This window comes from Aulonocara sp. 'chitande type north' Nkhata Bay, linkage group LG5, assembly GCF_057382095.1.
Source record: "Aulonocara sp. 'chitande type north' Nkhata Bay isolate Kocher_YH1m ecotype deep benthic linkage group LG5, A_spYH_male_GT1.1, whole genome shotgun sequence".
Classification (NCBI taxonomy): Eukaryota; Metazoa; Chordata; class Actinopteri; order Cichliformes; family Cichlidae; genus Aulonocara; species Aulonocara sp. 'chitande type north' Nkhata Bay.
In genome coordinates, this window is record NC_141348.1 from 18,488,474 (window position 1) to 18,505,232 (window position 16,759).

Below are 16,759 nucleotides of genomic sequence, written 5' to 3' on the forward strand. Positions count from 1 at the left end.
CGAGAGCTATGATTCTGCTGTTTTTGCTCAGATTATTGAATGCCAGTGTGGGGAAGATGGTACAGACTCGATAAAGCCTGATTTCCAGTGAATTGTCATTACCTATTCAAGGATCATACAATTACTGCCTGAACAGATGACTATACCAGATACTCCTTAAAATCCATGTTAGGTAGTGCATCTGAGTACTTAAGAATAGCGAGCATGTGCAGCTGGTGAGCCTGTAGAATCCAAAACATGCCTGCATCAGTGTCTGTGTGTGCGCAAAAAGTTGGGTGTGTGTTGGATGTGCATGGAAATGTTTGGCTACTGAAACAAAGGGCTTTACTAAGACAAAGCCCTGTTGTTATTTTAGTGTTGTGGTGATGTAAAGAGGGTAATGCTATACTGAGGAGTTGGGGGGGAGGTTGCTCACAAAAGGATGCCATCGAGTGATCCGCACCACCGTCGCCTTACCCGACTTGAGACCTTGGCAGGGTTAAGCAGGGGGTGTAAATCCTTGATTGTTCCAGTTGAAGTGTTAAGGGCAGGGAGGAGCCAGTTCTGACAGCATCAGGCAGGAGTACCGTGGATACTTCATACTGTGGATGAGACGAGACACGTGGGGAGTGGGGAGGGATGAGTGTTTGGATCGGCTTGGCTATTTCAGCTCCAGTTTTAACTGTCTGCAAGTGCAGCATGTGGTCAGTGAAGGGAAAACGTGCATTTCTCTTTCAATTTTTAGTTTTGTCTGGTAGAAATTACTACTGACAAAATCACTGTCACCTAAATTTGCAGATCCTACCTAGCTCTAAGACTGAGTGTTTGCTGCTCAGGTCCAGGGACAAATGAGAAACAAAGGTTACCAGGCTGCTGCTGAACATACTGAAGAGGCTGGAGTTTGAACAGCCAAGTGTATCCCTCATGACAGCATGGAGAGCAAGACAGAGCCAGAGAGACTGACAGTAGTTTTAGGACTGCCCAGAAAAATCACCCCATGTTACTGTGTTTAACATGTAAACTGGTGGGCAAAAGTCTTGAGCCACGCCTCATTTCTGTACATTTTCATAGAAAATAGGTGTAATGTTTTCTTACAATGTGTGCAAACAAATGGAAATACTCTATGAAAGTACTTTTTAAAAAAAGAGTTTGTACAATTTTACTGAGTTTGAAAGTGAATATTTAATGTGTTCAACTTTATTCTTCAACACGGCCTGAGTTCTCTTAGACAGGCTTTCTCGTCATTTCTTTAAGTAGTCTTTGGGAATAGTTCTCCGGGCTTCTAGAATGACATCCAAAGCTCTTCTTTGGAAGTTGGATGCCTTTTGTTCTCTTCACTGACAAGATGATGCCACACTGCTTCAAAAATGATGAGGTCTGGGCTCTGGGGGCCATGACTGATACTGTTTCATTGTGTGTGTTTTTTGTTTTTTTCTTGGCCAGATATGCTTTTGCTGCATAGGCGGTGTGTTTGTGATCATTGTCATTGGAGTCAGAATACTTTTTTTAATCCACTGAGACAATGTTGTTAGAGATGCTCACTGAAAATATAAAGATGAAAGATAGAAAGCATAAAAAATATTTGGTCTTTGATCAATGGGTTTTGATCAGTAGCTGCTGATCAGTGGTCATGACAATTTGCATATTAATGATCAAGGAACTGACCTCAGTTCATTCAGTGGGCTGGTTTCAGGTATAAGGTTGGGGAAACCTGCAGTCAGCTGAGACTGAAGAAGTCACTTGAATGAGTGACGAAATATTCCTCCCATTGAAAATGTTACATCCAGATGAGCAGAATCAACCTTTTAGGGTTTACTTACCTGGATGATTGAGCATGCATCAAGACATAAAAAAGAAGTAAAACTACAGCACTTGGAGTGAAATCTGAAATTTAAAGGAAATATTCCAAAATGAAAACACTAGTATGTACCCTACAGACAAGATATAAATTTGAAAATAGTCCAGGTGTCATAACAAGGAGTTGTAAACTTTCATGGCCAAAGGTAGCGATGATTTCCCGTATCTCTTTTACTGAATGCGCTGCTGTAGCGATCCATCACAGGATGGAGAGGGTGTGAAGAGTTGTCCAATACTGACTTTAACGTGGGCAGCATCCTCTTTTCTGAAACCTTTGTCAGTTAATCGGGTTCCGCGCACACAGTGTCATTGGCCTTGCAGATCAGTTTGTTCAGTCTATTGATTGCTGCCTCCACACACTGCAGCATAGTGGATGGCACTGACTGGCCACCACAGACCCATAAAATATCCTGAGCATCGTCTGGCAGATGCAAAAGGACCTCAAGGCTTCAGTACTTTTTGTAGAGAGCTTTTAATGAACTTTTTGTCAGTGTGAACATTGAGGTGTTTTTAATACATATGGATGGAAGCAGGGGCCACTGTGTTCCTGTCCTCCTCATGCCCACAACCAGTTTCTTAGTCTTTGCCATGTTAGGCTGCAGATGGTTTTGCTCATAGCCTGCAACAAAGCTGTCCACTACACCTTCTTATTATTATTATTAGTAGTAGTTGTAGTATATTTTTAAAGACACACTGCACACTATGCTGAGATATGCAAAGTTTTCAGCTAATAGCTCTTTAAGAATCAAATTTTTGGCCAAAAATACTATTTCATGCCTGTTAAACTGTTTTTTTGGCATTTTTGGCCAAATTTGTAACAAATGATAACAAATCATTCAATGGCATTTGTTTCATTGCTAATTGTCTGTTATGTGTAGATACAACACTAGTTCATTCTTTGAGTTAGCTGTAGCTTTAAGCTTGAATGATTCACAGGTCACTTTTAGGTCGCTAACAAAATAACAATAATGTATACTAACAGTTCCTCTGAAAATGGTCAGGTACAAGGACTGGACTGGAAATAAGTGAAAAAGCAGCTAAAGTACAGAGAAAAACTTTGAAAGACCTTGGAAAGCCCAGAGTACTATTGATCAAGATCAACGGACTCAATAAACTGATCTGTAAGGCCAGTTACGTTGTGGGGATGGAGCTGTGCTCGCCCTAAGGTGGTATGAGAGAGGTGGATGTTCATCAAGATAAGGTCAATGCTGGACCAAACCTCCCACCCACTCCATAACATGCTGGCCAGTCACAGGACCACATTCAGTGAGAGACTGAGATTATCCACATGCATCACTGAACGACACACAAAATCATTCCTGCCTGTGGTTATTCACTGTAAAACTCCCTCTCAAAGCACAAGTACACACTGCAACAGTTGCACACCCCTAGTTCATGCAATGGGCGTCCCGATTGCTTTCACCACTATGAAAACATTGTCATTCTGAATGACACACAGTATGATGCTAAAATATACATAATCAGGTTTTACAGGCCCGTTAACTCTGAACTCTCAGGTAACAAAAGCAAACCTTTGTCTTACATGAAGTAAGATTAAAAGAAGAAAAATAACAGCACGTTCACGTGACATAAAATCCATGAAAACCAGCCATCATCTCACTGCTGAACACACACAGTGTAATTCTGTAACTCCCTGCAGGAATATTAAAGGAAAGTTACACCAATCATTTGGTGTACACCAATCAGGGGAAGCGTTTTAGTGTGTGCTGAGGGTGCAATTAACACTCTCTCACAGAGGTTTATATTGAGATTTAACACTGTGCCTAAATGGCATTTAGTCTATTTCCACCTCTGAGAAATAATGGATGGATTTTCTGTGAGAACTGTCGATTTGTGCTGAGTGCGTCTGCTCAAAGAAAGCTGACTTAAGCTGTGCAGATAATGACTGTGGTCTGAGTTATCTCCTCGTTTTCTAGTGTAAGGGTAAAATCTTTGTTAACGCACAAGAAAAAGTCTTCTCTCACGTGTTTTTCTTTTAAGATGGACTTTTCTTCAAAGTAACAGAACACAAACGTCACATGTGACAAGTTATCAGTTCGTTATTTATAAGAAATGTTTTCTTAAGCCCTCTAGCACTTTATCCTGAAATCAGGAACTCGTGTTTTCTGAAACTGGCTTTAAAAATAACCGTCAAGAGCTCAGTAGCAGTGCATGTAAATAGCAACATAGTATCCCTAATAACTACTAAAAACCTTCTGTCAGTCGTCTCCTTCTACATGCAAGCTTCTCTTTAGTCACCAGCCATAAATTACCATTTAAAATACTCCATATTTTCCCATCTTTTCTCACAATTAGTCTCTTTCTCTGCTGAGAAGCTGCTTTGAGTCATTTTTTGTATGTATCAATGAGGCATGGGGGTGTATGGTGGGGCTTAGGCCAGAGACCAGTTAATGAAGGTCTGATAATGTGAAGCTACTGCCACCATGTGGCCATTTAAAAATGATGTTGCCTTTTAGCACATTACTCTTTACACGACATTACAGCTACATTTCTTCTTTTATAATTTTACTGTTTTTTAGTTATAAAAATAAATAAATAGAGTCAAAACTTATTTCACTGTCCGTATGTAATCCCAGAAGACACAGGCATTTTGACTAACTACTTACAGTAGTGCATATAACATGCAAGCAGACATAATAAAATCATCAATAATAAAATCTACAGTCCTCGTCATTCCAAACTCTTAAAGGAGGAACACTGGCTTGTGGTTGTCGTTTTCCTTCCTCACCTTCACATCTCCTACTTCCTTTGGAGATGAACAACTCTGACAAAACCTCTCCACAAGAAAGAGTACCTGCTGCACACCCAGAGTCCTCAAAACCTGAGCCCACCTTATTATGTTCTACAGGTGGTCTTAAAAAACACGTTTATTGCCTCACCTCATTTAAGTCATTCAGCCATTTAATTATTTTATTTATTTTGACATGTCTGACTCTCTCCCTGTTTTATTTTTCCCAGAGACCTCGGTCAGCTTCCTCTTTCTCTCTCCTTGCATTGTGAGGCTGAGGAGGATCTCTAGCTTGCCCGGTTAGTAATTTAAATTTTATAATTTTTCCCTGTTTTATTGTGAGCTTGCTCTGCTAACTGTAAACACTGCTATCAGCAAGAATGTACGACTTTAAAGATTGAATTAACTAACTAAATTTAGCTGACATAAAAAAATACATTAATAACAAAAGAAATGTAAAAAGCTACATTTAAATCTTCTATGAATGTATAAAATCTAATACCTTTATACTACATAAAGTATTGAAACTCTGGAACAATATGACTTATTAGGGTCCCATATAGTTTTACTGTAGCGTCCCTTCAACACCACTCTCCGCCGCTAGATGTCGCTGGTCCCTGCGTGTTGTGGCTTGTAGGCTGGGGGGGTGGGCTGGCTGGATGTGGACTGCTGGGGGCAGCTGGGTATGTGTGTGTCTGTGAGTGTGTTTAAGACGCGTCGACTGGAGCAGGAGCAGCAGCAGCAGGAGGGGGACTTGAAAACTTCCCTGCGTCCAGTAAGAGCGGGGATTTGGCGATTTAGAGGCTTCCAGTCCAGCTGCGATCGTCGGAGACGAGGACCGATCCGGTTCTCGGCACTGGAACCATTTCCGGCCAACATGGATGATTTAGGTAAGTTCGTTCGCCGCGGAGGCAACATTAAAGCAGAGTGTGTGCTTTTAGCGTAAACACACAATGCTAGCGCTGGAGGGCTGACCAGCCCGACGACGAAGAGGAGGGGGGCTTTTTCCGCAGGTGGTCAGTAGATGTAGTTGGCTTGTTTAAGTCGCAAGTGTTCCCCGTTGCCAGGTGGGCTGAGTTATCCAGGTTCTGCTGCGAGCAAGTGCGGGGTTAAATGCACAAAAGGGCCTCGCGTGCTGCTGGCACGGGGAGGCATCTCGTTACTACGATAATGAATGTAACAGTCGTCTTATTAGCTGGTAACGTGAAGATAGTCCGCTGGACGGTACGTTTGCACGGTCCTCCTCAACAATGGGTGACGGAGTAGTGCAGGACTGCCGGAACTTTTTCATGCGCACACCTGGGATGAATGCGTGAATCAAACCGCGGCCCCTTTGGCTTTTTTTTTTTTACACACTGGTACACTGACCTATGCAGCCCCTCCTGCTGGGTGTCAGGATTATATAAGTGCCGCAGCAGGTGGGAGAGAAACAGTCCCATTAGTGCAGACTCTGGTGACACGCGATCATTGACAGAGTAACACAGTTTGTTTGATCAGTTGGATTCAGCTGATTGTTGCCAAGCACGCGCAGACGAATCCAAGAGACCCGTGTTGCTTCTGCCGGTGGGGGTGGGGGGGGGGTCTAGGTTCTCTTGCTTTAGTAGTTTAACATTCTCACTATGAGCCAGTCAATCCTCAACTTACTTTAGATTGACAAGCTTACAACCGTGCATTTACAAAACTGGAAGAAGCAGCAAGAGGCTGGGAAAGTAAGAGGTACATAAAGGAACAGTTTAAGAACATTTTAAGTGGCAGCAGGTCAGATGATTGCTTATAGAAAAACATTTTAGAGAGGTAGAGTTTCTCTGATGGGCCGGGGTTTACAAATCTGGAGGGAATCTGTAGAAATCTCTGTGTGCAAGGGGACAAGGCCAAAAATTGGGAATTCTTCCAGAAATCATTGTCTGTGAACACGGTTTGTCATGCTATCTGCAAATGCAGGTTAAAGATCTATCGTGCAAAGAAGGAGCCAAACGTGAACATGATCCAGAAACGCTGCAGTTTAAAATGGGCTGAGGCAAAGTAGAAAGCTGTTCTGTGGTCACACGATTTGAAGTTTTAAATTGTTTTAGGAAAATATAAGGGAGACCATCCAGCTTCTTACCAACGCTCAGTTCAAAAGCCTGCATCTGTGCGCGTGGAATTGACACTTTGCACATCTGGAAAAGCACCATCCATGCTGAAAGGGATATACAGATTTTAAAGCAACACATGCTCCCATCAAGGTGACGTCTTTTTTAGGGAAGGCTTTATGTATTTTAGCAAGACAATGGTGAACAGCATACTGGATCAATTACAACCACATGGCCTGCCTGCAGTTCCGACCTTTCACCAGCTGAAAACATTTGGATACAGGACTGTTGAGCAGCTTATATCAGACAAGAATGGGACAACAATCCTCTCACAAACGTTCAGCAGCTGCTCTCCTCTGTTCCCAGATGTTTACAGATCGTTGTTAAAAAAAGATGGGATGCTAAACGGTGGTAAACATGATCCTGTCCCAGATTTTTTTTTAAATGTGTTGCTGCCATCAATTTCAGAATGACCTTTATTTATTCATTTTTTTTTAATGTAAGATTTTCTCAATTTAAACTATATGTTTTCTATGTTCTACAGTGATTAAATTAGAGGCTTATGAGATTTTCAAGTCATTGCATTCTGTTTTTATTTACATTTTACACAGCATCCCAACTTTTTTGGGAACTGCGATTTATCTCCAGGGAGATAAAAGCATCCAGTGTAATTAAATACTAAATAGAAGTAACGAGGCTTGCACATGGCTATCGGGATCAGCAGTTTCTTGTTAGTTTTTCCCCGGTGACTGCATGGTTAAGTTTAGCAGGACATCCACGAAATGCATAGGAGTCAGGTTCATTGGTTGCTATAAAAAACACAACCAGTGTGTTTTTGTGAAGTCAAAGATGATGAATGCCTTGCAAAAGCCATCCAAAGGGGATTAGCACCCTCCGAGAGCTGCAGGTGGACTTGCTGGGAAGAATGTTACAGGCACGGCTTCATCTTTCAGGTTCTGCATGTATAAAATATCAAAAAAGGAATGAAACAATGGTGTTCCTTTTTTTTCTGTTTTCACCTGGATGTAACCCTTTCGGGCCAAAACCCAGATCTCTGCTTTATGCGTTGGTAGTGGGAGTGTACCAAGAAGTCACTCTATATCCAGTCAGCGTTTATGGATACATTCTCAGCTTACACGGGCGAAGGGCTTTCCTTAAAGTAGCTATGTAAAAAAATCCAGCCAAGGGTAATTACCATGTCACAGGGCTGTAAATTCTGTCATCATTTTAGCACAGATATGTAAAAACTGTTGCACACATACGTAGCGAAACGTTGACACCAGATCCTCCCCGTGCGATTGATAGATCTCTGTTATCACGCTGGAGCTATGGAGCTACAGCAGGAAACTTTACCTCCACCTGCTTATGAAAATTGGATGCGCTGAAGGTTTAAAATGGCTTTAGAAGCAGTAGGGGATATAAAGAAGCACCACCGGTGGAGTTTGAGTGAGCCAGTCTGTCTAGTACACAACTCAAAGAGGACAACGAAGTCTAGGTGTATTTTTAGCCCGAGGAGAGTCCGTCTTCAAGAGCTGAGCCAGCAGGAGCACCAGGAAACCTTTCACCATCCTGCTCTCATCTCTCTCTGCCCTGTTTTTCTCACTTTCATTCATTTTTTTTCCTGTCAATTAACTGGCTTGTCTTTACTCCTAAGTCATTTTTTCCTGTGATCCACACATGTTCACACCCAGGGCTTTTGTTATATCACTGTGTTCCTTCCGCAGCGTCCGCGAGAGCAGAGCACTGCTGATCTCAGGCTGGATGTCAGGGTGAATCAGGCCCACATGCAGGGTTTGGGCCTCAGCCAAAATTTATCCTCTTTAAAAACGCTGCACTGCCCCACCCTCTCTCTTCCTACTCCCCACCATTCCTGTGGTGAGCCACATGGGAAACTGCAGGCTCCAATCTATTGACAGTTTTAAGCTGGCTGAGTTTGCAAGAGAGGAGGTTATTTGGCTCAAAGCAGATCGCAAAGCTTGATCGCTTGCAATTATCAGCTTTTTTTTGTTCCTCCCCCTCCTTTGTTTTTCTTATGCAAGACGTGTAATTGTGTTATTTGCATCTCCTTTTGTTTGTGCAGTCCTTGTGGTCTAGGTGCTGTGGCATGTTCTGAGGCAAACTTTCATTGACCTCCCCTCCTCAGCTATCAGTGCTGCAGAGCGTTGCTCCGTGCTTCACTGCCCTGGGCCTGCAACAACACGACATGAATGTCAAACAGCCTAAAAAGTTAACTTCCCTTTTACTGACTAATGCGCAGCACCTTTCAGTATTTCCTTTTTATGTCTGCAAATACAGTAACCGCTGCGTTTGTCTCTCACTCAGATTAATACGTTTCGCTGTCACTTTCTCGGCATCACTTCAAGTGGAACGATTCCTCAGAGCACTGGCGGCGCAGCAGCTGCAGTGTTGGAAATGTCACTCACCTAGTGGGCGTGGGCAAAGCAGTTCTTTTACAAAGTCCAAATGAGATGTGATGTAGCCTAGATACCCAGCAGAGTCTAAATTTAGGTTGGCTTATTGTTTGTAGACCAAAGGAAACATCAGACGCCGCTCACGTGAACATCTGTCATTTTTTTCCCCGCATGTTCTGTGTTACACTGCGACACAGATGTCATGTGTGCCTGAGCGATACTTTTTTATTCTGTCAGCGACGCAAAACGAGCTAGAAACTTTCCCCTTCTCTTTTTTGCACTCACTCGTTTCCAGCAATTGTTCTATTTCTAATTCCAGATTTAGCTAGAAGGCCGTTAATGTTGTCTGCCATCAACAAAGCAGTTGAAGGAAATATCACGAAACCTGCCCGGTAGTTTTTTGCATAATCTTGTGCAGTCTGACCTAAGAAATTATTTTGCAATTATACGTCAATAGATGGTGTAAGGGGAAGCAAACGAGATGAATTTGCAAATAGATGGAAGTACATACCTGAATTTCATGCTAACGTAATGACCTGACTTTGATGTGTTATTAAGATTCTTTGAACGAATAGTGTGACAGTTACAGCTACATATGTCAACGGGGGATCTTTCTGAGGTGTCGGGAGGCAAATTTTGTGATCTTTGGACTAGCCATGATTTTGGAAAGGACAGCCACCAAGAGAGGAGATGTTTCACTGTGTGACAGACTTCAGGCCAGGGTGAGCCTGATGCTGTCGAAAGCAAGGCAGGAAGTCTACGTTGTGACCGCCAAATTACTCTTCCCAAGTGTACCATATTCAGATACAGAATATGTAGATTTACAATTACTTGTAAAAACAAAACAAAAAACAAAACATGGAAACATATTCAATTATTTTATGTAACTAAGTATTCAGTTATTAGGCTTAAAGCAGCGATGTCACACTGATTTTTTTTTTGTTGTAGCCGATGTACAGCGCACTTGGAGAGAAGTTTAATCACACATTAATTCCCTGAGATATTTTTTATATTAATATATAAAAAAAAGTTTAGTTATACATCTCACTGTTTCTACATGATGAAGAAATAATACATTTTTATAGTGGATAGTGGCAAAACGGGACCTTTTTTTTCATTTAATGGTTTATTGATTACTTGATGGCTTTGGTGTAGTGAATGGTCATGGAGGAGGTCTTTATCAGTAGGAAAAGCTGTAAAACTTGTGGAAATACAGCTAAAAGCCTCAGATTTATTTCACATTTTCTTTGCGCGTTCTCTTTGTCGGGCTGATTCTGCCCCCTTAGCCTTATGCTTGACATCCCTTAAAGAAAAAGAAGACAGATTATCTTTACTGTTGAAGAAAACCTTCATTATCTTTACAAGGACACAATATATTTATTTCCTATTGGGCAAAGGTGTTGTTGCTCTTCCTTTTTTTTTGCTCATCGATGTTGCATTGCAGCTTAAAAAATAATTTGAAAGTTATTTACCAGGAATTGAGATTTCTGCAGAAGATGACACTAAGTTGCGTTATTTGAAATAGTGAGTTCAGTACTTTTTGAGTTTAAGAGGAAAGTTGCAGTGTAGCTTTGTCTGCTTCTGTTACTGTTTTTGATTATGGTTGCTCATTGCTGTGCTGAGGTGCAGCTCTAAATCAGTACTGAGTACTGTGAAGTGTAAAAATGTGACTAAGCTTGAAAGTTCACATTATTCAAAATCCTCTGGGTTTTTTTTTTTTTTCCAGTAGACCACAGAAAAACCCCTGCAACCACTTGTCTGTAGGGACTCTTGCCCACGCTCGATGATAAGTCTCTAGTGACACATGCATGCAAGTCAGACATTCAGTGTGGCAGCTAAAGGCTAGAGAGAATAGCTCACCTCCTCCTCGGTTTGTCCATCTCTTTGACTTTTAAAAATAACGATTCTGCAGGGCTTTGAAACATATGGTGCACTTACACACACACACTCACTTATATGCACTGAAAACAGAACTTATTCACGCTACTGATCACAGAGCGTTGGTGTGGACACACATCTCTGAATAGGAAGCTGACTAAGCAGCAGCAGCCGTCGCGTTATCTCTTATGGTCTCAGCACACGGTAACAGCAGCCTGCCAGACCGATACTCAAGCAGCTACTATAGAAAAAGCCCTCAAGTTAAAAACAAAAAAACATATTTAGAGTCACAAGATACAAGCGAAACCTCTCCATCTTTAGTATTTCTGGAGCTATAGTCTAACCACAAGCCAGACTGTTGTTACCACAATGTGCACTATTTTATTTTATTTTTTTTGGTCAGCTGATTTTTCTGCACTTTTTTTATTGGGCAGCTTCACATTCAGCTTGTAGCCATGATTCTATACTGTTGACTGACATCCTGGTGGGTTGTAGTTTTGGTCATTCTAAATGATGAAGCTGCCACATCTTGTTCCATATTGACTCTCCGAATGACTTCCTTGCTCGAGTTCTTGTCTTTGTTGCTTTTTTTCTGATGTTTCCATTATTTGTGTATACACTAGAAGCCATTGTCAGCCTTCCTCATCCCTGCTAAGCTCTGATGAGTTATGCTCCCTGCTGACTTTGCTGCAAGACTCTCATCCCTGCCAGTCCATCAGTGACTGACAGCTCAGTTGATGCGATGCTACGGCTCCTTTGATGCGAGCCGGGGAACAGCTGGTGTAACAGTTTTGCATAGACGATGGTAATTGTGAAATTTTGTTTGGTCGCGGTAAGAGGAAGCACCATGTTTTTGTAACTATACTGGCGTTAAAAAAGTGGCCCAGTGCTTCCATTTAAAGCCTCTCCAGCTCCCGTGAATATCACATGGCCTTTCAGATGCTTTTAAGCCTCTCCCCTAATTGCTTCCTAAATGTCATTTTTCATAGAGGTGGCACGTTGATGTGGCTGCAGGCTGAGATAAGACATCACTGCGTTATTAGGAAATGTGTTTGTGCCTAGCAGGTTTCCTCTGCCCTTGGCACAGGTTTAAATAGTCATTAACGCGCTGCCGGTGCTGCCCTACTTTGGGGTATAGAGCTACCACAATGAAAGCTTTTGATGAAATTGGGAAGTTGGGAGAGTGGAGGAAAAATGAGTGTGTGCAAAAGTGTTTGTGTGCGCGAGCGTCTCAGCTGGACTGAGCATTAGCTCTGTTTACAATCAACATCTGGCTTGGTTAAAAGGGTCAGTGCGGACACTCCGATCAGCTCCCATTAATGTTAATGGCAACACTCATGTGAGGATTAGTGCTCCTCAGGTTTATACGGGTGTAGTATTAACATGAGAATACACAATTATAAGTGGCTTCTGGCACTTGGATGGAGTTGATTGTTTTCCAGTGAAATGATCTGGCCCACTTTGCAGACCTCGCTAACCCTCCTCTTCATCCCCTTTCCTTCTGTCCTTGTCTTGCCGGAGGGGACAAAGAGCTGCTTTTTTTTCTGGTGCTATGACCTACTTCAGCCCAGGAAAAGACAAACCCGAACGAGCTGATTAATAAAAGGAGAAAATTGCCCATCTTTTTTTATTTTATTTTGCATAGCAAGCTTTGCAAAGTAACATAAAAACTGAGAATCATTTTCAGCTTGAGATTGTAGTTTATTAAGAAATCTCCTCTTATCTACTTACACGCTTTCTCTGGAGATTTCTCAATTTCTATGATATGATATTATGCATGATGCATGAAGATTAAAGTACGTCAGTTCTTAAGCCAGATTTGTATTAATTCTACCCTGTAACGATTATCTGCAGTTTTATTCGCTTCATTTGAACTATAACAAAGAAAATAGCTGGTATTTGTGTTTTATAGTTACTGTTGTATCAGAAACCGAAGCCATATAACTCACTGGTCTATACTGTAGTTTGTATTTTTACATTTATCTAAAGAAGGAACATCTTAACAGTAAAGTGCAGTTTTGCACGCACACATGCATATATTGTATATATAGAATTGGGTCAGGGATAATGCACAAAATCTACAGACAGTGTGGCACTTCTGCTTCTCTCTAGATCGGTAACCTGTAGTTTGCCCTCAATTACTCCCTAAATCAGTAGATTCAGCGGCTGACAGCAAACACTAGCATTCTCTGTTTGGTGGTAGGGCTGAAAAAGGTTTGGGTTAATGGGGAAACGTCATCACAGCAGAGACTTCTTTGTAGTCCAGTGCATACTTCCTGTTATAATTATAAAACCTCAGCATGGCTTTATGCAGATATTCAGGAAGCGCTTCTTTTGCTCGTGGCTCTGCAGTGTATTTTTGCTCTTACTTTCAGTGGAGAGTCATCCATTCAGTATAACAGTGAAAATGATCGTCTCTTTTAGTAGACGACCCCACCCTGCTCTCCCGCATGGTACTGCTGAAGTAATTTCAAGCGGCTTTCACTTCATTCACATGCACACAGTCTCTCAAAACAACCAGACTGGGCATCGGTTAAACCCCAAACTGCCTCAGCCTTTCTTTAAAAACCTTTGAGTTAACGGGGGTTTTGAGTGAGAATAGGATGGAAGTGAGAAAAAGCAAGAGGGGTTTTTTATTATGATTTTAGTTTTAGTTTATGCTATTTGTATATGTACAGCACTTTGTGAACCCTGGTTTAAATAAAGGTCGTATAGTATGGTAAGAGGACATGTTGTATCTTTTCCCTGGTTTTGTTTCAATTGCAGATACTCTCCTCGTTAGTCCCATGTATATTATTTGAACATTAAAATTGCTGCTTTCATTACCTTCCTCTTCCCTTTAAATGTAATAATTCCATTTAGTTGATAACAGGAGAGCAAGAGAGCAACAAAAACAGCAGAAGCCAAGTAAACCAAGCAGCAGCCGACATGTAAATAAGCGGCAGAGAGAAGAAGAAGCGGAACTATTAATAACAACAAATGTCTCAGTGTGATATTAATAATAACGATCGTACTGAAATGTGAATTGTGACTTTTTTTTTAAAAGCATCTCAGCGATCTCTGTCACGTTCCCGCCGTGCAGAGTGAAAAGAAAATATAAAAAATAATAACTAATAGTTAAGATCCAAAGTCTGATGTCCACTTTTTTGCTGCTTTCACTGTGACTGTTGTGAGGCAAGAGGACAAATGTGTAATCGTGTAAAAGCAAAGCTGAAATAATATCACTAATGGACTTGCTTTCTTGGATGAAAAGCTCCCAGAGATCTTACCAAGGAGCCACCTGGATATAAATGCTATAAATATGTTATAAAAGTTAAGATATGGCACAGTTTTTGTGTCGGTTGGGTTTTATTGGATGAACTTGCAGTGGCGGAGGCGTCGGGACGCTGGTTTGACACTTTGAAGTGGTACTTCCTCCGTGGAACTTGACAGAGATGAGGTGTCGTAGTAGTTCAGCAGTTAGCATGATGTGGTTCAACCTTTCTCAGAACAAACGTGTGATCAGTGTTAGAAGTGTTTTTTTGTTTTTTTGTTTTTTTAAATCAAATAGCTGACCTAACTTTTCCTCTCGCCTCAAGTCACAGTAGACTAATCGCCTCTTTCTCAGACAAAGGAGTATGCATGTAACACAGAAAGAGAATCATTATGAGCTTTGAAGTTTATTTGGTGAATAGTTATCAATTTGATACCCAGCAGGATCAAAGTTTGCATTTATTTTTATTAGTAACTGGTGGAGTGAGTTTAATATTGGCTCTTCTATTAGCTTTTTTTTTTTTTTTCCTTTTTTGGTCATTAAATCCTGGGAAATATTACCTCCTCCTGTGTTAAATGCTTTAATTTGCTCAGCAAACATTCAGTGTCTTTGAAGCTCTGCTGTTAGTTGCTGGGGAGGTTTGTGTATAGTGGGTTTGTCATAGTGTTTTGCAGAAAATTAGCTGCCCGCTGGGGCAGAAAATTGTGAAATGAGAGCAGAGAGATTGAACCAAAACAGTGAAGTTATGCCCTGGGGTTCTGCTTTTTATGAAATTTCCACCATGCAAATTGCAAGTTGCAACATGAGATCATCCTGTCTGGTGGTAATTTTGGCACTTATGACTGTTAAAAAGAGGCCAAAACCTCCCACAAGGCTTTATAGAGCTGAAGGAACCGGAAGAGTCTTAGTCATTTTGTCCATTGTTAAAATAAACAAAGTGATAGCCTTGCAGGATTAGACTTAAAGGCACTAAAAAGGTTGATTCTTTTAAAAAAGAAATCTAAAGATAAACTGTAAAAGATGTCTGTTTACTTGTTTTTGCATTTGTCATTTAGATGTAGAAAGAAAATACTGGGCACAAGGCAGAAACACAACTAGAACTACATCTAATGATAAATTCCTTAGTCATTAGATTATTTAATGTTATTGCTATGTTAATATTAAAATACTTGATGTTGATCTTCTCCTGCTTTGTGTTATGTTTTGTGTGTGCTCGCTTTGCATGCATCGATGTACTCTCTCACACTGGAGTGCATGTTGCTGTGTAAGCAGCTGCATTCTGTCTGCATAAAATAGCATCTGTAGCACTTAATTGATCTTAGAGTTACTGTGTAGTAAAATATGAAACTGCATTGATTCTAATGGTCTGCAGGAGGTGACAGGTGAGTTTGCCAAAAGAAAATGACTTGCATGTGAGAATGAGAAAATTACAGTACTGTTAATTGTTATATGACCTCATTAAAACACTTTCTTAATAAGTTTGTGGTCTCAGTCGCTTGTTTGAAGTCTAATTTGCCGCTACAATATATTCCGCTGATACCACCAGTAAAAGTAAAGTAGATAATAAAAGGTATTCTTCAGGGCTGTGGTGGCCTTTGCTTTCACAGTCAAATTCAGCTCTCACTCAGCACACCTGATGATGATGATCTGTCAAGATTGGTGACCTATCCAGGGTGTACCCTTCCTGCAGCAGCTAGGACATTGTAAGGTTTGGTTTTGGTGGTCATACACTCTGTGGTCATTAACAAGAAAGTTTTATTTTGAGCGTTACTCTGAGAACATTCAGATCAAAGAAATGACATCATATTTCTTTTTCTATAGAGTACAAGTGCATACATGTTAGAGCAGATGTACAAGTGCAGAACTTGCTGGGTGGTCTGTAACGCATGACTATTGCTTTGACCATCGTGGTCATCCATCATCTGCTTCGTGTCTCCTCTCCCACAGGTCAGGGTCAGCAGGAAAGTATTTATAGCGTGCCTAGATGCCTCAGTGTGTCTCTCCGGTATGTGTAGTCAGCCATGCTGAAAGGCACCTGCGTTCAGTGTCGCCGTCCACTGTTGCACCCGTGTGTGCGTTAGTCTCCTGCGTGATTCAATTTTGTGCTCACGTAGCCGTCGAAGCGCTCCAAATGAACGCAGGCACAGGCCTTCTGCTATCTAACACGAGCCCGGAGGGCTGTACGGCGCATGTTTTTTCTTCCTCTTCTGGTACAAGCAAAGAGAAGGATTCATCATTTCATGTGATGGTGTGTCAGGTTGTGTCACATTGAAAGGCTAGTCCTGTCTGAACGGCACATGAAAGGCTTCGTGTCACCACATGAGTCTCAGAACAGCAGAATACTAAGATTGTTCCACACATTTTATTGCATTTTGAAGCTTTGCTGTTTTTTTCCTCCCTCAAAGCGGATCTTAATCCAAAAGTCTGACTTTTTACCTTTTCTTTCTTGCCTTCAGTCCCTACTTTTCTGTCCTATCGCACTGTCTCGTTAAGCTGGCATGCACCTCGCATTTTTCTCCGCCTCTCCCTCTTTTTCTCTCACATGGAAGACGAGCTGTGG

At 41.3% G+C, this 16,759-nt stretch overlaps 1 protein-coding gene across 2 annotated transcripts in view; it reads left to right on the top strand.

Annotated features, from left to right (window-relative positions):
- Nucleotides 1-5,241: 5,241 nt before the first annotated feature.
- LOC147330202 (paxillin-like) overlaps nucleotides 5,242-16,759 on the top strand; it is a 38,793-nt gene continuing 27,275 nt past the window's right edge. For both annotated transcript variants that reach the window (XM_086291819.1, XM_086291818.1), the window contains exon 1: nucleotides 5,242-5,475. In XM_086291819.1, coding sequence (XP_086147945.1) covers nucleotides 5,271-5,475 — 205 coding nt within the window. In that variant the 5' untranslated portion in view covers nucleotides 5,242-5,270. The remainder of the gene's footprint in view (nucleotides 5,476-16,759) is intronic.